General features: G+C 40.2%; 1 protein-coding gene across 1 annotated transcript in view; it reads right to left on the bottom strand.

Moving 5' to 3' along the window:
• The window catches only part of bsna (bassoon presynaptic cytomatrix protein a), a 118,161-nt gene that overhangs the window by 12,374 nt on the left and 78,877 nt on the right, over positions 1-26,910 (bottom strand). The window contains exons 4-12 of the mRNA XM_060882083.1: positions 22,506-22,982; positions 15,206-21,793; positions 11,863-14,218; positions 10,628-11,412; positions 7,725-7,824; positions 7,202-7,333; positions 5,902-5,958; positions 5,377-5,512; positions 4,659-4,752 (exon numbers count right to left, since the gene is read on the bottom strand). Of these exons, the coding sequence (XP_060738066.1) occupies positions 5,918-5,958; positions 7,202-7,333; positions 7,725-7,824; positions 10,628-11,412; positions 11,863-14,218; positions 15,206-21,793; positions 22,506-22,982 (10,479 nt within the window). The 3' untranslated portion in view covers positions 4,659-4,752; positions 5,377-5,512; positions 5,902-5,917. The remainder of the gene's footprint in view (positions 1-4,658; positions 4,753-5,376; positions 5,513-5,901; positions 5,959-7,201; positions 7,334-7,724; positions 7,825-10,627; positions 11,413-11,862; positions 14,219-15,205; positions 21,794-22,505; positions 22,983-26,910) is intronic.

The raw sequence follows: 26,910 nt of genomic DNA, 5'->3' as shown, positions 1-26,910 counted from the left end.
ATTCCTCTATTGCTTAGGATTGATTCAGCTTTTGGGTAAGAGTTTATTGCACAGTCCCATGGGTGATGAGGAGGTAACTAGGCTGTGAGCAGTTTGCTGAAGGCCTCCTGGATGTTTTGGTATTCCGTAGGGATGTTGATAGTGCAGTGTTGGGACTTTCCATCGATGTGATGAAACATGGAAGATGGAGGTGTCCTTGAAAATGATGACGTAAACATTTGGGTGACCATTTGATCAGTTGGGACCCCAAAAGATAGTTGGGTCATGGCCTTGGAGCCAGGGAAAAGATGGGGTGCAAGGTGGCAGAAGGAGTGAAAGAGCAGAGGATGGTTGGAGTTCCTCAACAGGTTGGTGGTGGATTATGTTCCACCCACATTGGGTTGCTGCTGTTCTGAATTTTACTACAGAGTTGGCGCATATTTAACCACTTGACGAAGTTGGAGAAGCTGTACTGCAATATCTTGGCCTCCCAATATTGATTGTACAAAATAAATGTAGGACTTTGCATATGTCATTGCAAATGTCCATTTTTTCACGTCATTATTCCATACAGCCCCAGCCCATTCCAGAGCTTTTCCCATGAGCAAGGACATGAGCGCAGCACAGAATCATTGCGGTAAGCGTCAAGTTGGTGCCAAATATATCTCACATTGACAAAGGAATCCTCTGCAGCTATCAGCAAAACCATCTAATTTTTTGGGCAGCACCATATGCACAGAATTATACCTGGTAGTGGGGTAGCGTCTGACGCTAGCGCCTGACACAGCTGCTCATTGGACGTTTGGAGGGATGCCAGTTGTTTCTGATAAGCAGGAGTGTGACGTCCACAGCCGAGCAGAAGCACAGAGCAACATCCACAGCCGAGCAGAAGTGCAGAGTGACGTCCACAGCCGAGCAGAAGCGCCGAACGACAACCCCCGACACACGGCCAGAAAATGAAAAGGCATGGAGGGCAGGGAAAAAAATCCACCGTGGTGAAGCAAAAAAAAGAAAGAAAAAAGAAACAATATATACGTGTATATATATATATATAAGAGCAATATCACCCAAAAAAACAAAGAAAACTAAAACAAAAGTTCAGGGTTTAACAGGGCAGAAAGAATAATCCAAAAAATCCACAGTAAACCGGTGCCAGGCTAGATGCTATACTGCGGGGTTAAAAACAGAGCCAAATGCAGGATAGCTAAAAAAACACAAACACGGTTTATTAAATAAAAGAAACAAAACCAAACACAGACCAAACAAAAGACAAGACAAAAGACAACAAAAGACTTGACAAAAGGCAAGTATTCCATGCTGCCATAAGCAATGCGGCACGGCTAAATACCAATGAAAATTAGATACATAAAGGACAGGTGTGCTGAGGCGGGAAGGAATAGACAAGGGCAGGGCAGACATGTGAACACAAAACGTAAACAAAATGCACATGGCCAAAGTACCGGCTAGATCCTGAAAGTAATTGAGATCTTTCAATCTGCAAAAGGTTATAAAGCCATTTCTAAAGCTTTGGGACTCCAGCGAACCACAGTGAGAGCCATTATCCACAAATGGCGAAAACATGGAACAGTGGTGAAACTTCTCAGGAGGGGCCGGCAGACCAAAATTACCCCAAAAGCGCAGCGGCGACTCATCCAAGATGTCACAAAAGACCCCACAACAACATCCAAAGAACTGCAGGCCTCACTTGCCACAGTTAAGGTTCATGACTCCACCATAAGAAAGAGACTGGGCAAAAATGGTCTGCATGGCAGAGCTCCAAGATGAAAACCGCTGCGGCCATCTATTTGTGACCTCAAGCTGAAGCGAACTTGGGTTCTGCAGCAAGACAATAATCCAAAACACACCAGCAAGTCCACTTCTGAATGGATGAAGAAAAACAAAATGAAGACATTGGAGTGCACTGGTCAAATTCCTGACCTGAATACTATTGAGATGCTGTGGCATGACCTTAAAAAGGCGGTTCATGCTTGAAAACCCTCCAATGTGGCTGAATTACAACAATTCTGCAAAGATGAGTGGACCAAAATTCCTCCACAGCACTGTAACAGACTCCTTGCAAGTTATCTCAAATGCTTGATTGTAGTTCTTGCTGCTAAGGGTGGCCCAACCAGTTATTAGGTTTAGGGGCAAGCACTTTTTCACACAAGGCCATGTAGGTTTGAATTTTGTTTTCCCTTAATAATAAAAACTTTCATTTAAAAACTGCATGTTGTGTTTACTTGTGTTATCTTTGACTAATATTTATAATATTTAATAAAAAATCAGGAAGGGGGAAAACACTTTTTCACACCACTCTGTGTATCACTATAGATGGCTGCTAACACTTTAAAGATGGGTAAAGGCATGTGCCTGATTTCATGGAATACTAAAGGAATGATCAAGGCCGTTAGGATTGATAAGGTAAACATGCAGCTACAACATTTAAAAGGGGATATTATATTTTTCAAATCTTAAAACATCAGAAGTCCAACTTATCAAGAGGGCTTCAATGAGTCATGAGTTTCATTCCAAATTCTTTGCCGAGGCTAGAGGGGCCACTATTATCATTAGTAAGAATATATTGTTTTGTGTAAGTTATTGAAGATATTAAAGGCCATTGTATAATAGTATCAGGCTTGCTGCAATACATTCCAGTGGACCTAGTATCTATCTATGCTTCCAAGTTGGATAATGTGCAATTCTTCATTAACCTCTTTGCTAGAATTCCAAACAGTAATACTCATCATATACAGTATTAATAGGGGCATTATATAATAGGGGTTATCTAAGCAAATCAGTTTATCAAACGCTGCTACAGTAGCGCTTTATTGCTCATCTCATTTAGGAATTTCTGACCTCTGAAGGGTTAAAAACCCACATAGTACAAACACTCCCTACCCCATCAAAGCTTTTCCTGGATTGACTTTCTTAATCAATAATAACTTGCTGCAACTGGTTATGACAAGTAGCTATAATTTCAAATCATTGATATCAATCTCCCATTTAGTACACCTCCCCATCTCTATGGAAATTTAGCTCCCATTTATTATCGGATCATGAATTTAAGAATTTCGTTGCCACTCAAATTAGTAAAAAAACTGAATTCAATGATATCACTAAGGTTAGTAGAGGATTTTTATGGGAAGCTTTTAAAAGATTTTATTCAGGGTCAGATTATTTCTTTCACCTTAGACCTGCATAAGGCTGACAGGTCTTAAAGGCAGGACATCTGAGATGAGCTTTTAAACTTGATGAAACATACACCATCTCTCCCTCCCCCACTCTACAATCGGAATATGACTTTCTGATGACACATGATATAGAGAAAAATATTTTTCGAACCTGGCTGGATGTATAATGATTCTTTCCAAAAAGGTCAACTGCCGGCGACTCTGTACATGGCGTCTATATCATTTGAAAGGGGACAGAGTCTCCACATTCTGTGGTAACTATCGGCCAATCTCTCTGTTAAATGTAGATTGTAAAATTCTAGCCAAAGTAATTTCTGTTCACCTCCAAAATGCCATGACATCCATATTTTCTCTGGATCAAACAGGCTTTACATCAGGGAGGTACTATTTCTTTAACACTGGAAGATTTGGAAGATTGTACCATGACCAAATTACTTTACTAGTTTGGCTTCAGATGTTGTGCCTCTAGCGTGGCCCTGGTTTCACATAGAGATATCTTCTTCCCGTTCCTCATTTTCTACTATTTGTTCTAAGCTTCCCCATGGGGTACACAAAATTTCAAACAATCCAGTAGTTATCAACACTATTAAGATCTGTCTTCAATTCAGGAAACAATTTGATTTGCACAAAGCAAAAAAACAAACAAACAAACAAACAAATAAATAAATTCTGTTGTACTGTAATATGAATTTAACAAAAAAAGACTATATTATAAATAATATTTATTCCAAGCCTATATCCACAAATGTGTGAAAATTGTAAGTTAAACAGCACAGTTGTTTCATGGTATGACCATACATCAGATAACTTGAGCAAATTAGGTCCTAAATTATATTAATACATGCCTGAAGAGGAATTTTAAAATGTAACTTTTTGAATGAGCTCAAGGTCTGTTCCTAAAAAAAAAAGGATTGGTTGAGAATAACCAGTTGACTCTGCAAGAATGTAACCACTTTTGTTGTGTTCAGACGCTTCCCTGATTGTCTGATTCACTGCTTTACACTCACAAATAGCACTGTGTGCGTTCAATTTAATTCAAGTTCTCTGTTAAAAATCATACTCACTAACACTGTTCAGCATTCAGATTGGTCACACTCACCATGGTCCTATTAATGGTCCAGTTCAAATGCAACATGCAAATCGTAAACATAGTAAAATGATTGCTGATTATTTTTAAATTAATTCTAATCATTTTTCTAGGTTTTCTTACACACTACATGGCATCTTACCAAGTGAAAATAGCTTGAATATAATCAAACTGATCAAGTATTTCCTATTATAAGATTATAATAAAACAAATATAAGGTTATTACATCTTTGACATTACTTGACTTTCAGACAAGAAAGTCACTGAGAAGTGTTTATTTCATAGTCACATAAGCCAATAATTCTGGTAATGATGCTATATTACACATACCTATAAATAGTTACGTTGGCTCTCAAATTAGGTTGAAAAGTTATAATATTGTGGCTGTGAATTTTCCTTACTCTGTGGCTTGCCAGGGTAAAGCGGTATAGTGCCTCTGTGGTTATGTAACAAACCCTAGTATTAATGAAGTCTTGTGATTCCTGTTCTGGTTAGCTGGAAGGACAGAAAAAAATAAGCTCAGTAATCAAGGTAATTCCCCAGAATTCTATAAATTATTGTGTGTGTTTTGTGTGAGATTATGTGACACATAATTCACCTATATACAAGGGCAAACAAATCAATACTCTGGGTTTCCAGGACAATACATTGCATGTCCATGCTATTTTTTTTCTTATTTGAGTATGCAAATAAAATGATAGTGGGACAAAACGTGTGTAGCTCAGCAGACTTCAGGACTCGAAATTTTATGGTTACCACATTAAGGTTGGTAAAGGCCACTGAGTTTAAGCATACATACCACTGTACAGCCCATTAAATTTAAGCAAACACCAAAAAAACAATATGTTAATTTGAACCTAGCAAAAAGCTATAATTTTTTGCTAAATATAAAGCACCTAACTAACTGACTATCTCTATGTCTGTTATTATTATCATTATTTAGTCTAGTCATTTAGATTTCTGTACAACCATAACATGGGACTGTGCAAAACACTGGAGCTTTCATTTGCTTGTTGGGTTATCTAAGGTATGTATGATTTGTTTAACCTTGTATATAGGCATTCTCTATAAAGGAACAGTGCAGTTAAAAAATGGACTTTTTTAAAAAATAGTCCTTACCAGTATAACAAGATTACTTCTCTCCCTCTCTCTCTATCATTTACTCCTGCTCTTAAAATTAAAATTCAGAAGAGAAACTTCATAGGTTTTTCCAGAGCAAATCCTTGTAATGCCTTTCATCTTTTTTGAAGACACCCTGGAATTGCAAAAACACATCAAGAACCACGTACACATTTCTTTTCAATATGATTCCTCTCTGGAAATGCCTGACCACCCAATTAAATACACTGTACAAAATTATATTATTAAGCAATTAAATGTAAACTTGGGTGACATAAGCAAGGAATATATGACTAATAGATACCCACAGACCGTACTTATTTAATGCATACTATACAATATTTCTTTTACTGTAGAGATACATAAGTACAACTATCAATAAAAAGCATATCCAATGTTTAGCAGACTTGAACAAACAAGCATGCTGCCATAAAACCAATCTTGTATGCAACTCCAATGTCTCTCATGTCTTTTCCCTCATTCCATCTATCTTTCTTTCTTCATTGTGTTTTCACAGTCACTTGCCTTCAATTGTACTGCCTCACCACAGAGATGTGAACTTCTTTCCAAATCCAGATATCGCTGTTGAGGTGAACATTAAAATCAGTTAAAAAAAGGGAATTAAAAGCAGAAGGTAGAAGATAGGTAATATACAATTTAAGTAAGACACACTTGAGTGATGCCTAAGTGATCCCTGACCCCTAAGTGATTTGAGATTCTGGGTTTTTACAAAGATTTGAGTAATGAGTTTGGTGAAGTAATGAGAAATGAGAGAAAACAGATGATACATAAATAGAAAGTAATATAAAACAACGTAAATAATAACATTATGACTTTGCCTTTTCTGATTTTTTCTAATAGTTGTGTAATTTGAGTAAATGGCATGCCAATGTAAATGTTTGTTCACATTATTTCCAAGCCAAATAAAGCATGTAAGAATATTGTTTGCATGCATTTTAACTAGGTAGATATGATCTTTAACAATAAAGTGAAACTCACTAATGACTTAAAAGTTTCTCTGTTGTTCAGTATTTAAAGGCACATTAGATATGATTGTTTTTTTTGTTTGTTTTTTTCAAGATCTCTGACTGTTAAGTGTGTGGATTCAACATATTAATTGTTTTTTATTTTTATTATTTTACTCTTTGAGCCTGCCCTAATTCATACCAGTGTTCAAAGCTCCACCCCCAGGACCTAGGGTGACCAGTAGAGTAATGTTCAACTAAAGTTCAACTTTTGTGAGGATTAATATTAACATTAGTCACTGCAAAATAAAAAGGAACAGTGGAGTTCTCCCTATACAATAAACAACTTTAATTAATTATGCATAACATGTTCTTTGTCAAATAACAGAAAAACAGCATATGACCAAAGGTTTGGGGATACCTAACCATCCAATTTGAAGCCTTCAAATGTATTGCAACTATGAGGCTTAGTCCAAGTATGTTGCAAAATGACAATGCCCATGTGCCACAAAGTCCATTAGGTCCATGAGGACATGATTTGGCAAGTGGATTGGAACTTAAGTAGCTCTGACCTCCACCCAGCTGAAAAAACTTTTGCATTAGTTTGAACTCTTAATACACCCCAGCCCTTCTTTCTCAACATAAGTGCCTGACTTCACTAATGCTTTTTGTGACTAAATGGGCCATCAAAATTTAAGTGAAAGCCATCCCAGCAGAGTGGAGGTTAATATTACAGAAAAAAGGGTGGCAAATCTAAAAATTGTCTTTTCAAAAATCACATCTGATATATGTATAATATTATTGTAGTCATATCTTAATCCTTGTTCAAGCATACAGAGAACTTTAAATGTCCTTCTAACCTTCTCCCAGTTTGCCAGCTTGCTCTGCAGCACCGCCAGGCAGGATCTTAGACAACATACTTTCTCCTTCCATTCCAGGCTGAGCAGCTGCAGCACTACCTATTCCACCAGGTCTTGCAGCTGCCTTGGAGCCTACAAAGAGCAGGAAGTAGAATTGATAATACCACAAAAATGTATTTCCAATCATAGAGAAATTGAATAATTTAAATAAGAAAACAGGCATTGCTAACATTATCTCCATTATATTGAAAACATCTAGTCTGATGTTTTTTGACTAAATAATACTGTTAAGGAGTTTGATCACAGCTTGAGAGTTTGAGAAACTTGAAAGCATGAAAATATTAATATGTTTTTTTTTTAAGATCTTTGTATTTATAATGGATTTGAATCACCTATGTAGAAGTTGTGGTAATGTCTGAAATGGTCACAAAAGTGGGTTTACAGTTTTGGAGATATAAATATATTAAAAATAATTCTGTTAGCACTGGCTCACAGATTCCACAAATAGTAAACTAGCATTTACCTATCCCCGTGAGCGGGGGCTGAGCTGCTTTGGCTGGCTGTGGGGTGGCTGCTTTTGCTCCAATTGCAGTAACTGGTGCAGTGACAGGCTCAGGCTTCGCCTGTCAGAGACCAGATAAGTGTCATTTTATGCAAGAAAAACAACTTTAGAACACTCAATTGTCTTTCATTTTTATTCAATGATAAACAAAAATTAGGATTCCTGCATACAAAACAAATAATTACAAGCAAAAAAAATTATACTGTTGCTTGAAAGTTTGTGAAACCTTTAGAAATTCCTATATTTCTGCATAAATATGACCCAAAACATCATCAGATTTTCAAACAAGTCCTAAAAGTAAACAAATTGAACACAGTCAAATAAATGAGCCAACAATATTTTACTTCTTCATTTAATTATTGAGAAAAAGGTCCAGCATTACATACAGTATATGTGACTTGCAAAAGTATGTAAACCTTTGCTTTCAGTATCTGTTGTAAGGCCATGTGCAGCAATAACTGTAAGTAAAGTTTCTTTCTTTTTGGAATTTTAGTCCATTCCTCAGTACAGAAGTACAGAAGATCTTCAACACACAGATTTTAGTAGTTGTCCTCACATGAACTGCTTGCTTCAGGTCCTTCCACAATTTTTTTTTTGGACCAAAGTCAGGACATTGACATGGCCATTCTAAAACATTATTTACATTTACTGTACATTTAACATTTATAGCATTTGGCGGACACCGAATTATCTTTGTTACTCTTTAATCATTCTTTGGTAGACAGACTTGGGTGTTTGTGCTCGTTGTCTCGGTGTATAACCAATTTTTTCTTGTAATTCAGTTCATGGACAGATGTTTTGCCATTATCATTACGTGGTCACTGGCATAATTCTGAATTCATTGTTCCAAGCTGTCCTGCCCCAGATGCAACAATACAAACCCAAAGCATGCTACTACCTCCATCATGCTTCACAGACAGTATAAGGTTCTTATGCTGGAATTCAGTATTTTCTTTTCTCCAAAAATAAAAGTTTTATTTTGGTCTAATTCCTCCACAAATTATTTTTCCAATAGTCCTCTGGCTTGTCCACTTGATCTTTAGCAAACATGGGCAGCAATGTTCTTTTTGCAGAGTAGCTGCTTTCTCCTTGCAACTCTGCCTTGCACACCAAGGTTGTTCAGTGTTCACCTGATGGCAGATTCATGAACATTAACATAAGCCAAAGTAAAAGTGGCCAAGTCATTACATGTCTTGCTTTTGGAGTGATATTTGTTTTGTTGAACAATTCTGGGAATGAACTAATGCTCTTAAATTTCCTTCATTTGTACAGAATCTATATGACTATATGTCCAAACTCTTAAGAGCCTGATGAGCAACAATAACTCTTTTTCTGAAGTCCTCAGAAATCTCCATTGTTTTTGCAATAAACCCCTTCCCAATCACATGTCATGAAGATCAGACTTTGATATCTCTGTTTTTTAAATAAAATAGGTCACTCATGGAGACCTGATTGTCATCTCATTGACTGAAATCAGTGGTCTCTAATTTGATCTTGAAATGGAGTACTAAACCTAGAGGTTCACATATATGCTATCTAAGTAACAAAAACCCTGACCTATGCAAAACCCTAACTGCAACACTTGTAAAACATTAGAGATGAGCCATATACTCGGCTGAAACAAGTATCCGGTATGGATAAAGCACTTCTGCCGAGTACGAGTATTATACGAGTAATACGAGTCAATATCTGTGCTTGGATTGAATGAAAATCATCATTGGGTAGCTGATTGTGTCAGCGTTCTGTGATAGGCTAGTCACAGCGCCCCTCCCCTACACACATACAGATGTATTGTGTTGCTGTGTCTCGCTCTGCTCACTCACAGTCACACACAGAACAGCTCTCTGTCTCTCCCTCAGTCACTTCGGTTCGCGGGTCTTTTCCGTTAACGTTTAGGCTTTCTTCAGCTTTTTACTTCGGGTTGTAACGTTAATAATACGTACTTACTAACCAGTAGAGTTCTGGTAAACGTGGGTTCGTTCAGACGTGGTGCTTGCTTGGTAGGATGCGACTCGCATTGCGTCTCTGCCTGTCGGAGATTTGTTTTCTTTTTAAACCTTCAGCTGTCTCTAACCAGTAACCAGACACTGAGTGTCTGACACATTTTTGCTGTATTTCATAAAAACATAAAGGTAGTAAGCTAGTGTTATAAATATTACAAATTAATTATTAAGCTACACACACACTCACACACACACACCTGGTGTGGAAATAAAAAAATAAAAAAGAACCAAAAAAATTAAAAAAATCACACTGATCATAAAAAAATTAAAAGTTAAAAAAGAAAGTTATGTTGTTCATTACATTTTACTTCATAATTGCACTGCATTGTTTTGTTTTCATTGTTGCAAAACTTGTTCTGTAATATAGTTTGTTTGCTATCGTGATCAAAACCATTGATCTGAAGCTCAATCCTGATGCTGTCCTGTAAATATTTTTCTAATCAGCAATAAATATAACAATTTCTGATCAGCCCATATCAATTGCATGCTTAAAATAACATACCGGTTAAAGCCCCGCCCATTTCAAGACAAGCCCCGGGTTAGGCCCTACTTCCGGGTTAGGCCCCACCCACTCCGAGTACAGATACAGATACAGATAATTCATATGGTTAACAGATACAGATACAGATAATGCTGTACTCGCTCATCCCTATAAAATATCATCATTAATGGTGTGCATGCCAGAAATACATGCACATTGTGTGCATGCCAGCATACTTGTTATTGTAGCTGAATATAATAAAGTTTCTATTACAATGTTCAACATTTTTTATAAAGCTTTTCTATGAGATCAGAGACTGTTACTAAAAAGATCTAATTTTAAAATATACAGAAGAAAGTTCAATAGAAAAAACTACTTACTGTAGCAGGTGTTGGTTGCACTCCTGCAGCAGGTACCCGTGTTGCAGGACTTGTCTGGCCTGGTTTGGCTTGGAGCTGTTGGACTTGTGTTGGCTGTGACTGCACAGCACCTGCTGCAGGTGTCTGCTGTGCAGGCCTAGTTGCTGATGTCTGTGCCTGCTGTTGTAACTGTGTTCGTTGTCCTTGCTGTGCTTCAACTAGCTGCTGGGACCCAGACTGTCTGCTTAAGTTGGAGGGTCCACTTGTAGACCTTTGCCCTGAGCCAGTTGAACCCATCTGTCTAGAAGATGATAAGTGGCCTTGCATGTCTTGTTGCTTCCTACTGGAAGAACCTTGGTGGTGGGAAGACTGTTTCCCAGTGCGTGACCCATGGTGGTGCCCAGAAGGGTCACGGGAGTAGTCAGAGGAGTGGTAGCCCTGAGATCGAGAGTCACCTCTCTTTGTTGAAGAAGAGGACATAGAACGAGAGTCATGCCGTAGAGATGGGTCCTTTGAAGAGCGAGATGCTCGAGAAGATCGAGGCTCATCAGTGTGGCGGGAGGAAGAGTGTCTACCAGAACTTCCACCACTATGGTGACGGTGCTCTCGAGAAGATGTATGGCGGGAGTGACCATAGTCATCTTGTGGCCAAAGGTCTTCCTCTGGAGGCTCATCATAGTCATGATATGTGTGTTTTACATGGCCACGCCTCCCAGAAGAAGAATGGCCGCTGCTATAGTGTCGGGAACCACGGACATCTCGTGGCTTCTCAAACCAGTCAGTCTCCTCTTGGCCAAGATGGTAGGCTTTGGAAACCAAAAGTACACAATCAATTTCCAATTTAAAAAAGTGTGCATGCAAAAATCATGCAAAAAAAGCTAAAAGAAAAGAACAGAAAATTGAACTACAGCTTAATATCCATGCAAAGCACTGTAAAGCAAAATAAGACTATGTAAAATTACACTTAAAAATAAAAACAGAAAAATACCATTGACAATTTACAAACATTTTGGCTACTCATGCAAGAGATGCCCCTTAGGAAAGCATGCAAATAAGGAAATATAAGGAAAGATGTGAGACAAAAGATTATGCAATTTTAACAGTCAGTTTTAATGAAAGCTTATTGCACGAAGACACAACAAGGACATGCACTGAGATTTCACTCCTTTATATCTGTTATCTGATCTTTCACTTTGTCTGGGTGGGTGGGGGATGTTTATAGTAGACAGTGACTCTGGCAAATAGCACCCAATTACCTTCACTGTCAGACACAGCGCAATACATATCGTCTATTATGTACATATCATCAGGTTTGTAGACATGGGTCCGTGGCAGGTCTCGAATATGGTCCTGTACATCAGGGAGAGAGTGGCTTGAGCCATAAGAGTAAGGTGGATTGTAGCAGGCCTGCCTACTGCCCATAAACTTCCCCATAGGACTCAGTGGGCTCTCCTCTTCAGAGTACTGAGAGTGCAATGTTGGACGACCCCCACTTCGGCTGCTTCTGTATGGCCGATCTGTGTAGTCCTGTTCATAGGATCTGCTTCGGTAGCCTGTCTCCCGAGAAATCTTATTCATGCCATAACCAGCTGAACGGGACCTTCCATAGCCATAGAAATGATCATCATCATAATAGCCCTGCTGTGGGTCATACATGGTTTGTCGCAGCCCATAGGTTTCATCTTGGAGTTTTCGTGATTGAGCACTTGTACCATAACCACTTGCAGTAGAGCTGCTCATGGTGTATGAGGCCAGATCAGCCTCCACATCACGAGCTTCCTCAATTGGAGAGAACTTGGAGATCTTCTGGTCCAAACCTTGCTTACGATGCTTGCTCCTCTTGGTAGACATGACAACTGGGGCCAGGGTCTTTGATGAATGCCTCTGGGCTGCTCTTGTGCTTGTTAAGTGCTTGTAGTCATCATAGAAAAATGCGGATCCCCCACCCATGCTACTGCTGCCCACTACCCGGCCATGCGTATCTCGCCCTCGTGCTTGGTAGCTGCCAGTGCTCTTACCCCTGCCATGATGATGGTCGTACATCTCTGCATCACGTTCATCCTCTGGTCTGCCGTAGGAGCTCCCCCCTCGTGTGTGGAGTGAATCGCCCCCATGGCGCCCATAGCCCTCACTGTGGTGTGGGTCTGAGGTGGTGCCCATGCCCTCTTTGGTTAGCTCACTTATGTCATCAATCATTACATAATTTCTAGGGACATTTTGCTCCAGGTTGGAAGAACTGTATAGGCCATCACCAGTATAAGTAGAGGGATTGTCTACTGAGTGCATATGATCAGAAAGTGTTGTCTGTCCATATGTGTTGGCAACAGTGGTGGTATACTGTCCATAGGAACTGCCTGTGGTTGTTGTATGTCCATACATATTATGTGTGGTTGTTGTGTACTGACCATAAGTATTTGCTGAAGTTGTTGTGTATGGCCCATAAGAACTTGCTGTGGTAGTTGGGTACCCAGCATAAGTACTTGTACTTGAGGTGGGGTATGGTCCATAGATACTTGCCATGGCTGTGCTATATTGACCATAAGATGGAACCAAACCAGATTGACTATATGTAGAATCTTGTGTAGTGGTTGGTACTACAACAGGAGGATTGCTTATAACCTCATAATTAGTAGGCATCTTGTGTTCAAGGTCAGCTAGAGAGGTTTGACGTGGTCTCTGATGGACAGTTAGTATGTCTGCCAGTGGCTGGTATGTACTTGCCTGACTGACCGGGTAGGGAGGGGTCTGGCTCGGGTATGGCGTGGTGTGGGTTGGATAAGGAGTTTGACCCACAGGTGGCTGAGGAGGTGGCTGGAATCCAGTTGGAGGTAGCATTGTATGCTCTGTTGGATAGGGTGGTTGGCTTGGTGGGAAGCTCTGGGAATGGAAAGCCCCTTGAGCATGATATGATGGGGTAGAATGATGGGGTATGGTCTGTAGTGGTGGGGGCTGTGGTTGAGCCTGTGCCTGGGAGACTGTAGGATATGGAGGCTGGCTAAATCCAGTGCTTTGAAAAGTGGAGGCATGTAGGGTGGTTGCTGTTGACTGGCTCTGAGGATACTGGTGGGACACAAAGGATGATGTAGGGGGAAACTGTGCAGCAGTGTTTAGCTCACTGGTAAATTGGCTGAGTGGTGCAGTGCTTGGTCTAGTCAGAGGCCCGTTACTCTCAGATGTGGCTGCAGCTGCCAGCCGAAGGTTGCTCAGTTCAGAATCTGACATGTAGTCTCGTGTGTCACCCATACAGCGCAGGTATGCTAAATCCCTCCTCTCCCTCTCTTTCACAAGAGTTTCCTTTCTCTGTGTAATGCCCATCTCCAGGTATCGGAGCTTGGCATCAATCTCTTTCTCTTCTTCTTCCAACTCAGCCTGCTGTTTTCGTAGTTTGGTAGATTCTTGCTCAACAGCCTTTAGTTCATGAGTTAGATCCTTCAGAAGGCTGGCCTTGGCTGCTAGGCCTGGCCGGGAACCCACCTTTATTGAGGGCAGAGAGGGCACATACATCTGGGGCAGGGCATGGGTGACCATTGACAGCTGAGTCTCCTCGGGTGGGGGGCTTGGCAGAGTTCTTTTAACCTTTCTTAGGAGGGAGCTCTGTTGAAGTGCCATCAACTGCAAGGATAGAGATAGGTAGAGAGTCCATGGAGAGAGAGGTGGTAAAAAGCATGCAAAATTCATGGCATAGTGTTAAATAATCTATGTTAGCAACAAGAAAAAAACAAGTGATTTTGAATGAAAGATCCAAAGTGATGATATAATTGTATGGCTAATTCTAATGGCTGGCAACATTTGAGACTGTCAACAACATGTTGTCACTGTATAGTTTATGTGCATGTATACAAATATGTATTCTGACACCTTAACAAATAAGCACTGACCCACCTCCTATTTTCACTGGCTAGACTCTGTCACTACTGTGCACAAATGAGAATGGCATAACAAATTTCACTTTGACCAATTTTTATTAAATTATCATTTATGCAGGACTGTATATCCTATAAACATTTATCTACTGAATACCCAATACTGGCTCTACTTCTCTAAGAAATCCTATGCCTAATCTAAGAAAACATCTTAGAGTCACTTGTATATTCTGCACACAAGACCAGAATAGATATTAATCAACCATCTATGAATTTAATTTTATACTTCTTATGTTTGTTGTCAGTGCTGGGTACCAGTCATAACTACTCACTAATCAGAGAATAAGAGGCTAAAATACACAATCTAACCATAGCACTGTTTATGAAAGTATCATATCTATTGTGTTATAATAAAATATTAAATATTAAATATAAAATGCAATATAAAAACATGCTACATATTACAAAACTACAAAATACTTTAAGTAATTTAAACACCTTTAAGTATACTTCTCCCAACTTTTTAGGTAATATAAACTAGCATTTAATATTATTTCTGGGAATCATTCATTAATATCTACTAGTTAAATATGGTTATATGTTTAGATAAAACATTGTTCCACAAGATATAACTATATAAATTGTAATATTTCACAATTGTACAAACCAAGAAACTTGAATATCTCAAATCAGTTAATCAGAAAAACTAAAATAACAAAAACAAAAACACACATACCTGACTTTGAAGTGCCTGTTGCTGGTAAAGGGATATCCTTGCCTTTGTATGCTCATCAGTTGTGGGACTGAGGGGCTTGGGATCTGACAATGATCTCTGGACATTCTTTATTGGTCGGGGTAAACTCTGGTGCCTCTGTAGTGACTCAGCTGTATATGACTTCTGCTGTGGAGATACATGGGCTTTATTCAGCTTCTCGCTAGAGGAAAAAGATGTCTCTATGACACGGTGTGGTGACGAAGGAGATACTGGAGAATACAGGACCTGAGGGGATTTGGGTGGTTGCCGAATCACACTGGACAGTGACTCATTGTGTAGATGGTGCTGTTGGTAGCCAATGTCCAAAGGATCTGGTTTACGTCTCTCAAACTTTGAAACACCCTGTTGACGAGAGGATAGTGGATCTGCTGACCCCACAAGGGCATTGCTAGAATACGGACTAATAGTGGTGGCCACATTAATTTGTGGAACTACCACACCTTGAGAATGGGACTCAGGTTCAGTCTGACAAGCCAGGCTTTGCCCCTTCTGTGTTCTCTCTGGACCAGATATGTAGTGAACAATCTCAACTTTGTTGGGATCTGACACAGTGACATGTATTGCTGGAGAGATTTTCCCTAGCTGATCCATTTCTGTTTGGCAAGAGCAATCCTGAATGGTCTGGATGGCAATACTAGAGGATGTTACTTTGGCAGTTAGAGTTGAAGTTTCATTTTTAGAATCAGCACCTGAATCAGAGTGCCTAGAGAAACGAGAACGTCTCCTTCTGACAGGTTGCTCCCATTCTGCTTTATCTTCATCATCATCTGTCTGAACACTGCAATCCACACTACGTCTAGTCCTTCTTCTTCTGGACATTAGATATTTTTCTTCTTCGTCTTCATCATCTGTTTGAACACTGCTGTCTACAATTCTAGTGGGCAGGGAAAACATTGTTACCTCTCCCTCAATTCCATCCTGTAGACGAGGCATTGATCTTTGTTTCCACATTGACCTATTATCTACTTGCCCCTCAATTTTCCTCAAACACATGTCTGATGCAGAGTTGGGCAGAGACCTGGAAGGCACCTGAATATCACCATGTTGCATATCTGAAGGCAGGTCTTGTGGCTGAATAATTCTGCCACTTTGGTCATATATAAGTTGATTACTAGTTGGTGCAGCTGTCTTTTGTCTTTTTTGTTCCTCAAGATGCTGCTGGAGCTGTTGCTGCAGAGACTGTATCTGGTCAAGCTGCTGCTTTTGCTGAGCCAGTTGCTCTCTTTGTATAACCAGCTGACTTTCTCTCTCAGATTGTTGCTGCTGTAAAACCTGTTGTTTAATGCTCTGCAACTCCTGAATTTCCCGCTGCACAAGCATATGCTCTTTTTCCCGGTGCCGCTGCAACTCTGCACGCTCCCTCTCAAGCTCCTCTTGTAGCCGCAGTTGCCTCAACTTTTCTAGTTCTATTCTCTCTCTCTCTAATTGCAGTAAATTCTCCTGTTGACGATGCAGATGTTCTTCTTCCTTTTCCTGTTGAAGAACTCCCAGAGATGAAGCAGTGGCTGCAGGCGATTGTGTAGGAGGTGGTGGCTGGGTCGATAAAGACTGTTGAATTTGAGTAGGAGGATAAAGCTGCGCTGGAGTTTGGGATGGAACCTGTGTTTGAAGATGGTACTGGGACAGGTTTAATGGCTGCTCCTGAGATTGGCTTGTGTTGGCTAGAGAAACTGCTTGTGTTGTCATGGTTGTGGTTAGACAACTCTGTACAGCAGAAAGCTGGGTTGGTGCTGTAGATGTCCCAATACCTGTCGAACTTGGAGACTTTCCAAGATAGATAGGGGCATCCTGCTCTGTGACTGCAACAGAGTCATCTGCAGTAGCAGAAGTTGTTACAGGAACATGAGTAGGTGTTGGAAAATGGTAAGGTGAATGTCCGGTGAAAGGCATCCTGGAAGCCACGGGCATTTTTTGGAGGCTGGTCAGAGGCACTGGTGTCATATTTGCAGTGAGGTATGGTCTGTAAACACCTCTTAATAATGGGTGCAGTACAGAAGTTGGCTGAGTTGTTATTGGCACAGTGGATGCAATGGGTGTGTTGATAGTTGAATAGATCATACCATCAGCTGATCTAATCGCTGACGGAAACATGGCTCTAAGGCTTGCTTGTCTTGCATTGATAAGACTAGTAAGAGCTTGTGAAAATGGCTTTCCTTCTGGACCATATATAAAGGTAGGTCTAAGACTCTGCTGGAGATTAATTCTGCCTGGTGGACCACCTCCTCGAATTAACTGCAACAGATCAGGGTTGCTACCATACCTTTCCATAGAATTGAGAGCTGCACACATTCTACTAATCTCTTTAGATGTAGTGCTACTATACTGGGCAACGTTAGACTCTGGAAAACCAGAAAGATTGCTAGATGAGTAGTCATAATCTGAACTTATGTTGGACAGGGAACTGTACCTGCGAATAGGAAATGTTGGAGCTACCACATCACCCTGACGAAGATCTGTGTAGGATCCATACTGATGTCCCATTCCAAGACATCCTCCATCATAGCCATGCTTAAGTGTGTTTAAATCCATTGATATTTCTACAGAAGCTTGCATATCAGGTTTAGAAGAGTAGGACTGTAGCCCTGCATCTTCAAGGTTAGTCTCAGACAAGGATGGTTGTAACCTGGCAGGGAAAGGGAGTGTGTATGATTTTAAGGTGAAATCATGATATATTTGTTTATCTTGCTTTGGCACTACTGGTTCATAGAGCTGTGGTGGTGCAGACAGGTGCCTTGATGGCTCACTTACATTTGTCATCTCATCTGCCATTGTTTTTTGGGAGAATGGTCCACCCACACAGCTACCACCAAAAGGCAAGTTATAAACTATATCACAGCAAGCAATTTGATTCGCTTTCTTGATTTGTCCAGTTAGATCCCTTGCATCCTGGCTTTCCTCTGGTTTGATCAACTGGGAGAGAGGTTTTCCCTGTGCAGTGTTGTCTATTTGGACCATCATATATTGAGGCTGAACTGGTGATTTAGAACTGCTATAAATCTCTGGTGCCAGAGCTGGTGATACAGCACTGACAATAGGGGCAGTGCTTGTTTGGGTGACAATTATGTCCTTCTTTAATAGAGGAAATTGATTGGATAAATTGAGCTTTGCAAAAGTAGAAGCTTGTTGATGTTGAAGTTGATGATGTTGCTGAAGTTGCTGCTCTAAAAGCTGTTGTTGATGCTGTAGCTTCTGCTGTTGCTTAAGTAACTGCTGTTGTTGAATACTAAGATCTTCCAGCTTGGCATCAATATTTGGTATTGATGGGTCAATTGATGGTTTATTTTGTACAAGACATACTACTGTTCCCATGCCTTGGCTCATGTCTGTTCTGTTTTGAAGGGGATCACCATAAACCACAGGATGCTTAGGTTGAGATATAAACATTGAGGCAGCAACAGTTACACTGACTGTTGTTGCTGTTGAGGCAACAACATGTGGCTGTTCCTGAGCATTCAAGTTCATTATTAGAGGCTGGAAAGTAGAATGTCGAATAGGGCTCCCATCTGTGCTGTTTGCATATTTTTGAGACTCTGTAGCCAAGAAAGTCAAGTCCCTTCCCTGATCTGTTATAATAAATGGGGATGACCTAGCAGCAGTTCTTAGGTCTGTCACACTTGCACTCTGTAGCTTTTGCCCTTGTTCAACTCTTGAGGTGCCAGGGACTGTGGAAATATGGCACAGAGATATGTTTTCCATTGAATGTGATCCATGAGAATAAGAGCTAGAAGCAGTCACCATGCTTGTACCAACATTAATTCTTTCAACTTTATGAGTTCTGTAAAAACCATGCAACAGTGACTGTTGGTGTGGTGGTGTGTCAGGAGGGCTTACAGGTGGTGAATAAGCATCAAATGATGAGGGATGGCTGAACTTTGTTGGCAAAGATAAAGGAGAGGTGGCAGTATTAACTGTAACTGGCTTTGGAGGAATAGTTGGCTCTGATCCAATTGTTAATACCATAAAGGTGGCATCCTGAGAGGACTGTTGTCTAAAGAGCCGTGGTGAGATAGCTCTGTGAGGATTCTGAGTGGCCTGTGCCATAATAGGAGATGGAGGGGAAGAACCTTCAGTGGGTGCTGTCACTGTGGGGTTGAAAGTCTGAGTTGAAAATTCAGCTGTTTTCCTAGAAGGAGATCGGGCTGGTATATGAGGTGGAGGTGAAGGTGAAGTTGGAGAAAGTGGTGGACTCTCTTTGTAGTATACATGGACATTATGAGAGCACAATTCAGATACTGACTCTAGCTGTGTTGCACTATCTCTTATTTGGATTCTGTCTGAGAGTCTTCTTCCCTCCCGCTGATTATAAGCCTGAGTGATTTCAGCAATTTTGCTGGACACACTTGATGTACTAGTGGAGTTTGTGATAGAACTGACTGTATGTCTGCCATAGATAGTAGACTGCTGTGAAGTCATAGTTTGACTAGTAGTGGTTTGTGTGACATGGCCAGCATCCCTGGCATATACTCCATATGCAGTGATAGTAGTTGCAGCAACTGAGGGTATGATGGCATTTTTCCCAGCATGAGTTCTAATTCGATCTTTATGTCCATCCTTGGAGAAGTGTTGAGTTACTTTCACATCAGGTATTCGTCCTCCTGTTCCAGTTTCAGAAAATGATACTGGGGCTGAGAGCTGTGTAGGGCTTGTGCCAGGTGTGAGGAGGGCATTGCTCTGCTCCAGAAGTTTTGCAAAAGCTGATCCTGTGTCTAGGAGCTGTTTATCTGCATAAGACACATCCATTTCCACTTGATCATCCAACTGCTTGGTTATGTTTTGTGAAGTCTGAAGTATTTCCTCATAAATATCACTTGGCTCCTCATTCTCATAAATTGTATCATCTTGGTCAATATAATCATATTCATCTTCATAATGCTGTTCATTTATTCTATCATCGTCTTGATAGGCACTGGTGCTATACAGTTGTGCTGACTGCTGCTGCTTTTGTTGTTTCTGTAAAATCTCTGCTTTCTTCATCATTTCTTCATAAACTTCCTCTGCACTCTTTAGAGGCTTTCCACTTGAGGAGGTAGTTGTAATAGTAAAACAGGATGTAGTCTCTGGTTTTTCAGTAGGAGAATAAAGTAACATGAATGTAGGCAGATTGTACTCACTACCAGACTTGTAGAGCTTAGATGACATTTCAAACCCTTCAGTTTCAGAATCAACTGAAGGTGAGTATTCTGAGCAGGAAGAACGATGAAGTTCCTCCATTTCAGCAGCTTGTCTCAGCTCCTCTGTTGGGGAGGCATCTTCAATGGGGGACAGGTTGCTTGGAGGAGTTTTGGATCGTTCCCTTCTTCTCTGTGCCCTCAGCTCTTCCTTATCTCGTTTAGTTTTTCTGGCAGTACTTCGGATTCTTTGCTGCTCAACTTCACGCATTTTTTCTTGTTCCCTCAAGAGTTCCTCTTCCTCCCTCAGCTCATCTTCCTCTGAGGAGTCTTCTATGGTAGGCAGGAGAGGGCCATGAGACCGGTGTCTGGCTTTCCTTTGTTGCTTAGCTTCTTCTAGACGTTGTCTCCTGCTGGGACTGCTATCACTGTCATCCTCCATGGAGGATACAGAAGTAGGAGACGTTCCTGAGTTGTAGCTGGAAGTTGTAGGAGGGAGAGTGGAGGAATAGTCCCCCCTTGATCGCTCCTCTGGGGAACCTGTGAGGCTTTCCATTTCAAGTTCTGGCTCTCTGTCCAGGCTCAAGTCATTTTCATTGTTTAGTTCCATGTCTCGACTGTAACTGTTGGTGTTGTTCAGTTCTATGGTCTTAAATCTCCGTAGCCCTCCTTGTGAGCCAATCAGATCCTCCTCTCCTTCCTCGGCTGATCCCTTGTAGATTTCACAGGTAGTTTTGCTTTCCTCTTCAAAGCTGCTTGAAAGGTGAGTAAGACGGCGCTTTTCTTTCCCTAAGTCACTTACGTGCTTATGTATTTTTTTTGACTTTTGGTAACCATATCCTTCATCATATTCCTCTTCTTCTTCCTCATCTTCCAGGTCTTCTTCGTCCTCTTCATCCTCATTTTCTTCATCTGCACTCATCTCCATAATCTGCCTTCGCATAAACTCTTCATCTGTTATATCAGCAGGTTCAGGTTTTTTCTTTTTCTTTGCCTCTCCAGCAAAAACTACTGTTCTGAGCTCTCGTTTGGCCTCCCAGTCGGTTGGGTCCTCCTCCTCTTCCAAGATATCCTCTAGATCTTCATCTGAGTCATATTGTTCTTGACTAATTGATAGTAATTGGGATCTGTGCTTTTTGTCAGCTGGGTCTCTGTGGTGCCGTTCTCTACCATGCTGTTTGTCCCAAGTTTTCTCTCCTTCAGAGAATACCTTTGACTCAAGTAGAGGTCGCATAGAGCTCTCCAGTTTAGTTATCTCAGAGGGGCTTGGTGGCGTAAGGTTCCCAGACATACTCTTCTCACTTAACTTCATTTGTTCTTCATGGATAAGACCAGTAATTTCACTGTGTGAACTTGATATCCCATCTGAGGAGTAGCCTGTATCACTCAGGCTTTGTGGACTCCGTGATAGGTCATGGGTGCTGTTTGTTTTGCTTGTCTCCTTAGGAACACCAGAAAATATAAAATGCAAATTAGACTATTTCAGACACTATTCCCTTTTTATCTGCACCATTACATGGCCAGAGATGCTAATTAATAACAGCTGGATATCACATTTGTTAGGTTAATACATGAGGTCATATGAATACTAATGACCAGGTAATGGTCAGGTACCCACATACTATTGTAACACTAATTTCAGTAAAACATAGAACTACAATAGACTGTTGGACCACCTTTCAATTTTGTTTGATCTTAGTAGCAACCTTGGACACCTTGGACAAAATAATTTTTTTAAAGAAATTAATTTGTAATTTCTTAATTGTAATTAGAATAACTATAGTCTGTTGAATGTGTATCCTACATTGGCTCATTGCTTTAGCATACATAAATTAACAGGTTTCTACATAATAGGTTGCTTCTATATGAGCGTAAACTAGGATGTAGCATAAGCATGTATGACTAGTGGCTGGACATTTTCATCTGAAACTTTATCTGTGCTAAAATCACAGTTAATTTTAATATCATACAGTGATACAGTTTTTTTTTAAACCTTACTTTAAAAAACCCACCTGCTAAAAAACCTGCTACACAAAAGTCAGGAAATAAATAATAAGACAATGTTAATGATAATAGAGGCAAGATATTTTTTAAAAGTTGGAGAATTCTGAAAATATTGCTCCATTTAACAATAAGTTGAAATACAGAATTACCTCATAGTATCTGGATCGCTGAGAGTCCCTTTTCTCATCCTTTGTTATTGTGGTCACAATGGGTTCTGCTGTTCTTTTTTTTGTGACTCCAGAAATATGTTCTGAGTCACTGATAAATTTTGGCATAGCCTGGTCCTTCTGGTGTGATTCACTGACACATGTGGTGGGAGTTGAACAGAACTGAGAGATGGGTTTTGTATCTCCTGCTAGTTTGACTACAGTTGCAGCAACAGGAGCAGCTCCATCAGTTGATTGAGACTTCTGCTGTCGTGACATTGCATTGGGCCCTTCCTGTTGATTAGCTGACACTTTCTGAGATGTTGCCTGTGAAGGAGGCTGACTAGCCAGGGCATGGTGCCGGGGTGAGCCCACTTGTTGGTGTTTTGGAGATGGATAAGGAACATGAAGAGGGGCGTCCTCAAGTCCACCAGACATTAATCTTTGTGTCTGACAGTTAAGACAGAGCCATTCGTTTTTCTGAAAAATAAATAAATAATGTAATGAAACACTTATTAATGTGCACTATGAAGGTTTGCTAAATTATAGTAAGATGATAAAGTAAGTAAATGAAGTAAGTAAATAGATTATTTAAATATAAAAAAAAATTCAGTCTAGAAATGCAAAGAAAAACTGGACATTAACCTTTGCTATGACTTCTCTGTGAGAAGGTTTAATATCACATTAATAGTTATTTTATTATATAATAGTTATATTATATAATAAAATTATAAAATAACATAGCTGACTTTAATATTAATTTTGATAATCCAATAAGGCTTGCAGAACGTAACAGGACCTACTCATTAATGGTGGTCACACACTTGACCTTATAGTAACATTCTGTTATAGAAAATATAGTCACATTTCTGACCATTATTGCCTCTTTTAAAATGTGTCTTAGACATAATATATACTCTTTGCCAAGTTATCACAGATAATTTGTTCAGGCAACTGATATTTTGCTAAATTCAAAATAATGTAGGTCCAATTAATAGAAAAATAATTATAGAGACAAAAGCACCCTGGAATAACAATCACGTGCACACCTTAAAACTGATCAGTAGACAATTGAACATAAATGACATGAAATGAAATTGAAAATATTTCAAGTAGCATGGAAGGAGATCAACAAAAAGAATCTCTACCCTGGTTGAAGACAAACCATACATTTTTTTTTTTTTTACAAATGACCCAGTGGTTTCTTTATGAGTCTGATTCCTCTCAAGGCTTCCTCTTAATATCATCTAAGGGAGTTTTCCCTTACCACCATGCCTTGCGCAATAGGTACTGTATATATAATAGGGGTATATTTTTTAAATATTTATATATTTAAATATATAAATATTTAAAAAATAAAACTTGTTAAATATGTATAATTTAAATTTATATGTTCCTGTAAAGCTGTTTTGCAACAATGTACATTGTTAAAAGTTCTATAAAGATAAAATTTAATTGAATCAAATATAATTACAATTTAAGTTACAAAATTGTCCAGTTTACAATTCCAATCTGTTGGGAATTAATAGCTTAATATTAATGCATTATGCACAGGGCTAATTAATAAAAAAAAAATAGGAACTTATAAATAGAAACTTATAAATTAATATATTGTGTGCTAACTAAAAAACATCAAAATAAAAAAGAGCAATTGCAAACTTTGAAGCTTTGGACAAAGTCAGTTATTTGTTCCAATTTGCTTTCCAAAAATATTGCATAATCAGTCACATGCCTAGAGGCATGACTAAACATGTGACCACCACAAACAATTTATTATAATTTATTATTATTATCTTTATTTGATAGAAAAGACTGCAGCAATATTGTGGGTATATTGTGCACCTCTTGTTTAGATGTCAAAGTCATTCTCTGTTTCAAAAAAGCTGCCAGAGTGAGAGCAGTCATGGATACCTGTCACTGATGCATGCCACTTATTAAGCTAATTATAGACTACAGTGAACTCCTTTCAAATGCACCATCTGTGATATGCTAAAAATCAGGGAGGGAGAGAAAGAAGCAGGAAAGGTGAACATTTCCATAAACATACAAATGTATGACGATTAATTGTGTACAAGGATAAAATCAACTGCAAAACTAACTGAGGGGAGTTAATCTTGGTCTATTTTGCAAAGGGAAAATCAGCAGCTACTTTTTTAGGGAACTCAATGCTGCATCAATGCTGATGCTATGAGAATGCTTCTTTGTGGAAGTTGTGTCTGAATCTCTGTGTGAAATCACTCAAATTAATCAGCCCAGGTAGATCATGTGACAAAACAGAGCACGCCACCTTATCATGAAATGGAATCAACACCATATTACTCCAACTTCTTTGTCTTCAGAAAGTTCTCTGTGCATGTTTGTGTCGATTGTTGTTCCTGTGTCTCTAGGTTAGGCAAAAAGAATACATATACAAATGATTAGGAAAGCTGGTGTGCACAGTCCAGGGTTTTTGCAGTTTTTCGTTTGGTAGAGGAGTGAAGTCAAATTGCCACCACATTCTGTGATGTTCAAAGAGCATCTGGAGGTGATTACATGCAGTGTTGCTTAGCTTAGATTGGCCTGATGAAAAAGTTAGTGTTGTCCGCTCTAAGCTTGATGACCACTACCTAAGTGCCTTCCATCTCTATGCTGGCATCTAACATTTTTCCCAGACCTCCACACTGAGATGTTGTGGAATAATACTTATTCTGTCTGTTTGTTCTACTTAGCTACTGCTAGCTATTTAGCCATTTTCAGGATAAATGAAGATGGGTATGCAGTGATGTCTAGGGTTGAAGATACGTTTGGGAGCTATGTCTACGGCTATACATGTATGATAAAGTCTACCCTCCCATTGAAGCCCTGTTAGGCCATGTCGGCTTTTATAGGTTTTGTATATACCAGGCTGACCTGTTAAAGGAGCTTATCTGCAGGTAAGGGCTCACCAATGAGGTCTGAACTCCGCCAAGCCACAGTTTTAGCCCACCTTGCCTCAAAGCAGATGGCCTTTGCCATTAATCATTCCATGGTTGCATTGGTTGCTACGGAGAGATGGAGATAAAAGAAAAAGACATAATTTTAGATGCCCCAATATCTACTAAGGTACTTTCTTCCCTCGCTGCAGAGAGGAGCTATGGCTATCAACCAGTAGCCACTATCCCCAGCCTGGCCTGCTAAGGCAGGTAAAGGCAAGCATTTCACCTCAATACCTCATGTGAAATATATGAGTGGCTAGCGAGAGAGGAGCTGGGTTGGTCATCTCCACTAGGCAGGCCAGAAGAGTTTCTGTGGACTAGGGTTTCTAGGAATGTCCCTTTAGGGCCATTTCCACTTCTGCCTACCCCAAACCTCCAGTGCTATAGGGGTCAGCCATTCCCACCCATGATCCTGCTTTTTATGTGTCACCATCTATTGGGCTGCCATTTCTAGGTCATTTCTGCCATTGGGCTGCCAGCTCTAGGTTAGGCAAGGTGAGTACAGCGAGAGGCTAACACCTCTCTCAGACCAACTGGCAGAGTGGAAGCTTCTACCAGGTGTGCCTCAATGGGTTCTTACTGTGGGAAAAGGTTACAGAATCCAATCCACCTCCTGTCCTCCTTTGTTAAAATGTGTGCTGCCTACTGTTGGCACAGACCAAACTTTATTCCTCCAGGAGGAACTTCTCTTGCATCTGAGAGAGGGGCTGCCCATTGACAGATTTGGCAGCCGGATGCTGAGATGCCTTGCTTGTCCACATGAGGTCACTAGGCCTCAGGCTCAACCCAGGGATGTGTGTGCTTTCTCCCTCTTACAAAAGCACCTTCTTGGGCATTCTATCCTTTCTGCAATTAAGGACATATGGCTAGGCCATGGTGGTAGTGGCCACAGCTATTACTTTGGGTCTGCAACATATGAGACAGTTTCAACTCTGGCACAGAGGCAGAGGTTTTTCACCCCTGCAGACACCTTTTCAGGTTCACAAAGGTTACGTGTCATGACCTTTGTATCCTTCATATTAGGATAGACCCTAATTTTTTGGATAGACCCACTCTTTTTTGTGTTTGTGTCATCATCTCAAGAATCTTTAAACAGATGCTTCCCTCTAAATTGTCCTAAATGGATACCCCTCCCATGGCTTTTGGAAGTGCTCCTGTCTTGTGGCACACAGACTATCTGAATATGGGGTCAGTGTTTGTAGTGTTCACTTCCTCCCAAAACTCAGGGGCTACCTTTGGGTTTGAGTCTGGCTTGCAAGCCTAATACAGTTTCTGGATGGTGCTCCTTTTGAGAGTCTTGTCAGAAGGAACCTCCTCTCCAAAGCAAGGGGCAACTCTCCACACCCACCCCAAGATTTGGAACCTCTTGGTCTGGCACCTGGGGATCAGCTCCTAGATTTCCTCCTTGAACTTTTACCTCTGTTGTAAGCAGTGTCGTCAGGATCTAGTTCCCT

Source organism: Tachysurus vachellii, chromosome 11 (assembly GCF_030014155.1).
Source record: "Tachysurus vachellii isolate PV-2020 chromosome 11, HZAU_Pvac_v1, whole genome shotgun sequence".
NCBI classification, from domain to species: Eukaryota; Metazoa; Chordata; class Actinopteri; order Siluriformes; family Bagridae; genus Tachysurus; species Tachysurus vachellii.
Note: the sequence above shows the minus strand (reverse complement) of the source record. Positions and strands in the feature narration are given on the sequence as shown.